This window comes from Phaethon lepturus, unplaced genomic scaffold, assembly GCF_000687285.1.
Source record: "Phaethon lepturus isolate BGI_N335 unplaced genomic scaffold, ASM68728v1 Scaffold39520, whole genome shotgun sequence".
NCBI classification, from domain to species: domain Eukaryota; kingdom Metazoa; phylum Chordata; class Aves; order Phaethontiformes; family Phaethontidae; genus Phaethon; species Phaethon lepturus.
This window is the reverse complement of record NW_010513264.1, coordinates 1-9,127: the sequence shown is the minus strand read 5'-3', so window position 1 is coordinate 9,127 and position 9,127 is coordinate 1. Positions and strand designations below refer to the sequence as shown.

At 50.4% G+C, this 9,127-nt stretch overlaps 1 protein-coding gene across 1 annotated transcript; it reads right to left on the bottom strand.

Moving 5' to 3' along the window:
- Nucleotides 1-916: 916 nt before the first annotated feature.
- IST1 (increased sodium tolerance 1 homolog (yeast)) lies at nucleotides 917-8,885 on the bottom strand. Its single transcript, XM_010289647.1, has 10 exons — nucleotides 8,852-8,885; nucleotides 6,724-6,823; nucleotides 5,876-6,056; nucleotides 5,527-5,614; nucleotides 5,131-5,214; nucleotides 4,663-4,773; nucleotides 4,056-4,256; nucleotides 2,862-2,954; nucleotides 2,251-2,296; nucleotides 917-1,285 (listed from the first exon to the last, which is right to left on the bottom strand). The coding sequence occupies exons 2-10, from the start codon at nucleotides 6,809-6,811 to the stop codon at nucleotides 1,086-1,088; spliced, it is 1,092 nt and encodes a 363-aa protein (XP_010287949.1). The 5' UTR covers nucleotides 6,812-6,823; nucleotides 8,852-8,885; the 3' UTR covers nucleotides 917-1,085.
- Between the last annotated feature and the right edge of the window lie 242 nt (nucleotides 8,886-9,127).

Genomic DNA, 9,127 nt, shown 5'->3' with positions numbered 1-9,127 from the left:
GGGCTGCCGCAGTGCAATCCCCAAAGAAAAGCACGCCCCAGCCCCCGCGGACACCGCTGCCCACAAGCCTAGATTTTATTGGGAACCAACCCGAAAGGTACAAATCAAGCAAAAACTCCACAGAAGTTTTGTGAAAGCGTTATGTACAGATACATCACCAGGAAGAGAGCCAGTTGCGTTCAGCAGCCCCCCGCACACGGGAGCAGCGCCAGCCGGCCTGGCCCAGGGGGAAAACAGGGCCCCCAACACAGATCCTGACCTCGGTGCTCAGTACGTTTAGTGCCCAGCGAGAAAGGAGCCAGTGCAGCCCACGGCACAGCCAGCGCACACCGTAACGTTCCACTAGCCCTCTGCGCGGCCAGCTCACAGGCCCTGCAGGTCCAGGCGGAACATGCCACTGCACAAGAAAGTGTCGCCCTCCTGCGAACAGGGAGCAGACCCCCCGGCTGAGAATGCAGCAAAGGCCACAGAGGGCTCCCCAAGAGTCCAGTGGGAGCTAACGAGGACATCAGCTTCCAAGGCAAACTGCAGCCAGATACATGGCCAGCGTGCCACACAGCCTCAAGGGCAATGCCATGCCTCCTTATGACCGTATTCCCTGCCTCAGCCCCCATTAGTTCAAAGTCTTACCACAGGGACTTAATCGCCCTTTCCATACAGGCCACTGAGCGGAGAGGGGCTGGTTGTGGATGATGCTGCCCTTGAGACCACCAGGGGAGAGGAGAAAGCCCTGTCCTGTTTCAGCCTTCACTTCCCTTCTCTATGGGAGGGGGCACAGAGCCACTGCAGAGGCAGCCAGGAATGGCACCCAGAAAGTCAAGCATAGCGTTGCTGTAGAGCTACCAGACTGACAGGAGCTGTTCCCTGCTCCAGTCTCAAAAGATTCCCCACAGTTCACCTCCTGGAGCAACAAAGATTGGGAAAGCGGCAGCATTTGGTTTAAATACAGCAGGAAGAGAGCTCAAAAAGAAGAGCGCATTCATTTGAGGTTAATATGGGAAACCAATTTCAAGGGGAGTCTGTTTCAGAGAGAAGCAGCTGCCACAGCTCCTGCCCCTCACGTTGGAGTTACAGCCCAGTTAGTTTTATGTTTTCTTCTTTAGCTCTTCAAATCTCCGAGAAAGATCATCAAAGTCAATGTCTTCAGAGGCAGAAGAGTTGGCGCCAGCAGATGCTGTTGGCAGCGTATCTGGCACAGATGGTAATTCAGGCAGCACAAAGTTATCAAAAGTATTAGGAGCTCCAGCTCTTGGTTTAGGAGAAGCTTCTGACTTGGGCCCAGGCCCTATTTAGAATAAGAGAAATATCATTTCACCTCACCATCATCACTCACACCAGGCCAAACAGAGCCACACAAAAGCTAAAGGCCATTCTACCAAAAAAGCAGTACCATTGTATTTTTCTGAACAGGACCAGCAGTCACGCACCTCCAACTGCACATAGGCTCGATGGAGAAAAACCACATGGTTTCAGGTTTACATGGCCACAGGGGGCTACAACCATGGCAGATCTAGACTGGTGACCTTATCGTATGGCTGCACCAGACAGTAGGAGATCCCTCTCCACTGCCCATAAACAGCTGCAGGTGTGCTGAAGCTCCCACATGCCAACACTGTCTGGACTGCACCACAGGGATTCAAAGTCCCAGTTCTCTCCATTCCAACACTTCCTAAAGATATATGCAGGTATCACATACTGTCACCCAGCTGCCAAACTGGGTGCCAAAATTCAATTGTGATGCATGAAGCATCTCGTAAATCTTTAGGCAGATGGACCAAGGGATAACAGCTACCTCTACTAGTCCTGCTCTGCTGTATGCAGCCTCAACGCTGACATTAACAGAAACCCATCTACGCTCTTAGTGCTTACTTGTCTCATGCTGTTGCTGCAGAACAATATTATTTATGCCATGTAAAAAAACATTATCACTCAGAAATTTGCTTTCTCATTTTACCCTGCCATACCCTGTACTTGGTCTGATGAGACAGCTTAAGCTGGAGACCCAGTACAGACTCCAAAGTCAAATTCTAGTTCTTGAGTTTCCCAGCGGGAGTCTGGATCCTCCTTGTTTTGAGAGGGTACTCTCCATTTCCATCAGAGTCCTCTCCAAACTCAAATCCTGCTCTCAAGATGTGTCGAGTTCTACACGTTGTTCCCTGTACGGAAAGCTTCCTCCCAGGGACACTGGGATCCCGAGCTAACCACAGCCTCTAACTGCCCTGGATTTCCCATACCTCTTGACATACTCACCAGCAACCGGCGCAGAAGTGTCCTTGTCAGCATTAGGCTCATCAATCTGGAAAAGACTCTCAGTTACTACAGCTCGCTCTACTACTAGGCATAGCATCACATAGGTGATGCTCATGGTCAACAGCAGCCACACCTGAGCAGCACACAGAGCAATGCATACCCCAGCCCTCCCCAAGGCGGCAGACAACCCTGGCCTCCAGCACATCCACAAGAATCTGCCTCTCTTCCCAAGAAAAGGGGGCAGTGCTTCAACTTTAAAGGTGTTAACCCTTCACATTGAAGAAAAAAAAAAAAGAAAACCACAACAGAATTTGTGGACTCTACTTATTAACTGTTTATCACCATTTTAACAACGCAGTAAAATAAATCTTGGCTTTTCTTTGTAGCCAAAACAGCCAGCTGACTGAGGAACTTTTCCTCAGGAGTTATTCTCCGGTGACATCCACTCAGTGATTCACCACACCCATAAGCAATGGCAACCACCACCCCAAAAGCTCCAAAGTTTGACAGCAATGTGCTTAACGAACATTTGCCTTTTCTGTGGCTACCACTGCACTCTTCTTGAGGTTCCCTCTGCTGCCTAACAATGGTGATTGAGCTCAGGCACTTACAGTCTCATATGTCGGTGGGGTTGCCGGAATTGGTGGTGGATGGATGTTAGTGAAAGGCTGGTAAGTCCCCATAGGCAGGCCATTGAAGTTCTCCTGTACAGAGAGACTACAGTCATGCACCAGACTACTCACCTGGGAGAGCAACCATGGGATGCAATACACCTATAGCTGCTGCTGGAGTCAGAGAAAGTAGTTGTCCAAGATAAACACAGGCAAGTATCCAACCTGATACAGTTTATACTTACTAAGAAAAAATTTTAAACTATTAAGTCAGATGTAGTCAGCTGGAGCAATAAGAGCTGTGGATTATTCTAAAGAACCAGCATAACTAAACACTTAATCTTTCACAGCATTAGAAGTACCAGGACAAAAAGTGTGATACCCTTAAACACACCTGAGCCATTTCTCCTGAGTGCAGTATCACAAAACAGGAAGGAGGTCTCTGGCTCACTCGAGGCTTTGTATTACTCTTACTTGTAACACAACAGTGCCTCAAAGACCTAGGCTTGACACAAGTACTGAGCATATTTATGCCTGGGCCTTCAGCCAGCTGATGATACTTGGCCCAGATTTTCCACAAAAAAAATCTGCAGCATTGCTAGGACCATATTAATGCTCCAAGCCATCCCACTGTTCTGCCACTCTCCAGCCTACATGGATATGCTGTAAATGACTGAATTCAGAGAATAGTGCTTTTTTCAGCTCCCACCTTCCACCCTCACAATAAATCATCTCCAAGAGCCATTGGCCTGGTCCCCTCTCCTGGCAGGTCTGAAGGCAGGGCACTTCTGCATTTTTCTGTGCTGTTGCTACCACACAAAACTCACCTGATTGCCTTGACTGAATCTTGGCACACTACCAGCCTACCGACTTCAAAGTGCAGCTCCAACCCCTGGCCAAAAGCCTGACAGTCAGAAGACTGCCTTGGGAGTTAAGTCTGGACTCCTCTGTTCCCTGAAGGCAAAGAGGGCTGGCTGGAGAACAGGGGTAGGAACCTCCACAGTCAAGCAGCAACATGAAGCTTCAGCTGCACTGCCAACAATTTCCGTTCCATGCAGTCTCACAGCAACACAATGGCCTCCTGACACATCAAGCTACCAGGTACGGACACACCCCAATCAGCAGGCACAGGGCTAAGCACCACAGCTGGAGTCTTCCACAGAAAAAGGGAATGCTCAAAGCAAAGGCACTTACCAGTCCCTCTGGAGGCGGACAGGAGAAGGGCGGATTTGGTGTTGGCATGGGCATAGGCATCATCACTGGCATGGGTACTATTCCATCAACCAGCGGGGCTGTAAATCCACCACCTCCGCCCCCTCCATGGCCACCCTTCTTCACATCATCTGTGAATCCCACATCAATCAGATCTGCCTCTCCACCTGCAGGGGCTTCAGCCTGGAAAGGGTGGAAGAATTCTGCTCACCACTACATCTCTATTCTGCTCACCACCACATCCCTATTCTGATCACAGCTCTCTGAACAGCATTAGATGGAACATTGGTACAACATAACAAAGACACAACATAACAAGGACAGAACAGACAACAGCTACACAGTTGATATAAACGGGAATCAGAAACGGAACCAGACCATAGTACGACTAACTATGGCCACATGCTGTAGGGCTGTGGAAAGGAGCAGGGATCATGCTATGCTAGGGCACATTGTGCTAAAGCACAATTACCACTGAGCTCACTGCAATGCCACAGCCCTGTGCTCTAAAAGCCCACACAGCACTATCGGGACATTTCAGCCACTGGAACATGGAAGGGAGCTCCAGACTTGCAGGTCCCTCACTCACCATCACCACTGAGTCAGGCTCATAGGGCACATTGTAGTTCTTTGCAATCTCGATGAGGTATCTCTCCACCAGGATCTTGGGTGGTGCCTCCACACTCAGCTTGTGCATCAGCTGGAACACAAGGGTGCAGAGACACTCAGCAGGACCGGGGCAGCACAGCACAGCACAGCTTTGGGGAGGCCTTTCCTCCCAGTACAGCACTGCTGCAGAGGAGGCTGCTGGCAATCACAGGCCAGGGCTCCATGTGCTCTGCTCCTCTCTATCCACAGGCAGCACAGCAGGGCCCCACCTGTCAGGGACCTCCACACTATGCTCCCACACAGGCAGGCCCCCAGCAGCACAGCTAGCCCACCCTACTCTGCAGTGAGCCACAGGCATCAGCCGCCGGCCACAGGAAAAAGTGGCGGAAAGGCACAGCAGGCATGTCTGTTCTGCCAGCTGGCTACAGCTGTTCCACCAGTTCCTTACCCTGTCATTGACTGTCCCAATCTGGTTTGTCCGGCACAGCTTCCCGTACTCCTTGCTGTACTTGGCACACAGCTGGTCAGCAACCTGCAGCAGGAGAGAAACTCTGGAAACATGCACACCCCATCACACAGAGCACATCTGCTGTAGCTGCTACAGCTGACACCCCCCCCGCACCCCCAGTTTACCCTCATTTCTGCCACTGAGTGCCCCAGTTGAGCAGCCTTAGCCATCCCTGATGCTCCAGGGACACCTATACTGGGGTTTCCACCTGCAGAGACCATAAAAACATGTCCCCTGCCTTAATGAGACAGAGTCCCAGACAAAGGCTTCCACCAGTTTCTGGCAGCGTCACCCCCACCCCTGCATGCATAACACCCCTCAAACAACCCTACTCACAATCTTCAACTCAGCCACTTCTGACTGGAGTCGTGGTGCAGCCCAAATCAGTGTAGACACTGCTTCTGCCAGGCCAGAGTCCAGCTCCCTGAGGACAACAGAAGACAATCCTATCTCTACACGAAGCACCTAGTCTTTGCTGCCCTCAATCTGCTTAGCCTGAAGTCCCCATCCTCAATGCTGGGCTTGTCTCTTCCCTGTCTGGGAAGAAAAGGTCTCTGGAGGCCCTAGGACACTGAGATAAACACAGGTGCCTTTCCTTAGCCCAGGCCTGCCCCAGCAGTACCCCTCCCTGAGCCCAGGGGACCTGGACCCTCTCCCACAGCACATCCCTTAGGCCAGAGCTTACTTCATGGACTGAATCAAGCCAAAGCGGGCTAGCAGCAGATCGCAGTACAGCTCCAGGATCTCCATGGCCTCCACAAGGTAATCTTCACGGATGATGTGCTCCACACGAATCCTGGCACGCTCATCTTTTCCGGCTGCTAGATAATCTGCAATCTCCTTCCTTGCCTTCTGGGCCAACTCAGCTACAGCACATATCCCCAAGGCCAGTCACTGTGCTGGCAGGGGCTGCTGCCTCCATACCCACCCACAGTCCCCACCACACATAAAGCCATCATGAGCTTTTCTCTCTCTCCTTCATCGAGCCTCTGCAGTGCAAGACACTCAGACATGGCTTGGTGGAGCCCTTGTGCCTAGGTCCTAGCACACTAACTCACCGAAGAAAGGAGTGTGAGCTTTTACCTGCTAGAAACACCCCTCCACCTTCAATCTCCCGGCAGAATCAATCAGAACCATGAATCTTCTCTGTGTCTGGTCAGGGCAGGGCAGAACAGCACAGCTGGGGAAAGCCTCCCACAGGACCCAAGAAGTTCCTCACTATGCTATGGGCACAGAAAGCCCAGAAAGGCCTTCTGGGGCAAACTGGCATCTCCCTCCACATACAGCCCATGGCTACCATCCCATTCATCCCGTAAATTGCACTCCAACAGCTGCCACACGTTGTGGCCAGCCTGCTCCCCTGGGTACTTGTACACTAGGGTCAACTGCAAGGCCTGGGTCCAGCAAGGAAGAGCAAAAGGTTGCTCCATAATCAGCCCATGAAAGTACCCTGACTCCAGAAAAATCTTCTCTTCAAATCTCCTGAGCCCCAAAAGCATCCTGGATCTCACACCTGCTGCCTCAAATACTCACTCTTCTTTTTCTCCAGCAGTTTGAGGCGATTGATGACAAGGCGCAGGTTGACTCGCAAGCGCTCAGCTTTGAATCCAGAGCCCAACATGATAAACGCTTTCTGTGGGAGAAAAGGGGAAGGTCATTGGAACCAGCAGCTGCGGGTCATGCCAGAAGGACACCAGTCCCTCTTTACTTGAGGGGAAAAAACCCTCCAATTCTCCAAACAGGTACAGGCCTGCTATTCCTGAATCTGGTAATTTACAAACGACTGGACCTACAGCACTTATTGTTCCCTTTCCCACTTTACAAGCATGCACTTAACCAAGGCCACCAGGGAATAGAAACTTCCTTGATATTCCCATTCTGACAGACTGAATCTCAATCCCAGAAACAGATGTAACATTATAAAAAACTGGGACTACTCCATAAATAGGAACGGGTTTAGAAAACATACCCTAAAACTCTTGTTTTACAAGAAGTTAAAGGCCTGGGTCTATTTAATCTAGACAAGTGACACTAGCCACTGTTGCGAATACCAGAGAACAGCAAAGTTTTAGGAATGTTAGACAAACTTCTACCAGCCGTGGTCTAGGAAAATGTGATTGTGCCTCAGTTCAGCAAGGTGAGCTTACTGAGACGGTATTTTGAGGTTCCATTCAGCCCTAGATTTTGAAGAAGCCCAAGTGGAAAAAACCCTCAGATTTCACAATAAACAGCATAGCTGCTAAAAGACATGCTTTCATTCCCTTACTTTGAAAGATGAGGGAAGTAAACCAATGCCTCAAGATGTCATCTGCAACAACTATCACAGTCAAATCCCTCCCCCTGTTACTTCATTGACAAAACGACATTTTTAAAGAAACATGGAAGTCAACTGCAAGAACCAAGCCAACCTCTGTCCTATTAATATGCAAATTGCAAAACAGCTGTATGATTAACCCAAGGACTGCACAAACTAAGGTTGTAAGAGTCCTGTCATCAGAAGGAAAAAGTTGCCATTCCATATTCCCCACACTCTTCCTGCTTACTGAACATGTGCTCTGGCACTTCTCCAGTCTCTCATGAGCCAGTTCAACTCATCAGTCCTACAGAAAACCACCTGAGAAGACACTTTATTACAGCATTTTGTTATGCCAAGACCTGTTTATCAAAAAATCCTTCTCATAGAGCTATCACATAGAAAGACCTTGGCTTGTACCCGAAGGACACATTGGAGCAGCCTTTTGGATAGCGATAGCATTTTGTGTATAACTATGGGGTTTAAGTAAGATTTATTACTATCTAGAGTATATCCAGTTTACTTAGCTCATTTATCCACGTCAGTACAGTTATTTCAATGATGCACAGAACCAACCAAGCTCAAAAGACATTGCTATGGAAATATATATGCACGATATGTCTGATGCCATAAAAAAGCAAATTTTGCCCTTCTGTAATCAGAACATACTCCTACAACATTAGAATAACTTTATATAGTGTTGCACACAACAGTCTCAGCACAAGTTACAATGTCTCTGTAAAGTACCTATTAAATATTCTGATTAACAACAACCAGTTTTAACAAATTAATCCAAAAATACAGACAGTAAGTAGCAGCCAGCTCACCATCCATTTTTTTTGCAACCATCCTGCTGTCATACTAAGAAGTTTTGTTGCCCCCACCGCCCCGCGTGAGGCTCTCAGCCAAGCTGCTGTAGAAAGATGGATCCAGTTCTTCCTTCCCTGTAGCTTGCCTTCCCGTCCCTTCCTGTAGACGCACTGCTACTCTGACCAGACCGAGATTAACCTTTATTCGCATAGCAATTAGCCTGTTGCTAAGGCGGTTTCCAGGTGCATGAGTCAGCCAGCGAGACTCGCCGCGTAGCTGCCCAGTGGCCAGGGCTAGTTCAGAGAAGCGCGCAGGCACCGCAGGAGACCCTGGGTTAGCTTTACCGCCGCAGCTGCACCCTGACAGGGCTGAGGGGGAAGAGATCCCGATCCCTTTCCGCTGCCGTCCCCAGCGATGTGGCGCCGAAGGAACGTCCCGCAGGGCGGGCGGGGCAGGCCCTGGGCCTGCCCTCAGCCGAGCCAGCGGACAGTTGGGGCAAAGCATTCACCTCACTACCAGCACCTTCTCAGCCACGGAGCGTGCCCCAGCCCCACTCACCAGCCGCCTCTCCGCGTAAGCTTCAGACACCCAAAATGGCTACCCCCGGCCGGACCGCCTCACCGCGTGCGGAGGGATCCACGGAGCCAGCACTCCCCACTCCTTCTCCGAAGCACGACCGAGCTGATACGGCGGAGAGGCCGCAAGAAGTGTCTTTCGCACCAACGCGGTGGCGCCCCGGGAGAGAAGCGGGAGCAGCACAAGCGAAGAGAGCGGCGCAGATGGACTAAATGACACAGCGGAGGGATCCTCGTCGAGGTATATGAATAGCACTCG

Bases quoted from the DNA above. Each gene is read 5' to 3' on its own strand.
- IST1 (XM_010289647.1), bottom strand. From the start codon at position 6,811: ATGTTGGGCTCTGGATTCAAAGCTGAGCGCTTGCGAGTCAACCTGCGC. The intron at 4,774-5,130 runs GTAAGGAACTGG...CTTGTGTTCCAG, and splicing joins TTGGGACAGTCAATGACAGG to CTGATGCACAAGCTGAGTGT. The intron at 2,297-2,861 runs GTAAGTGCCTGA...AGTCTTTTCCAG, and splicing joins CCCCACCGACATATGAGACT to ATTGATGAGCCTAATGCTGA.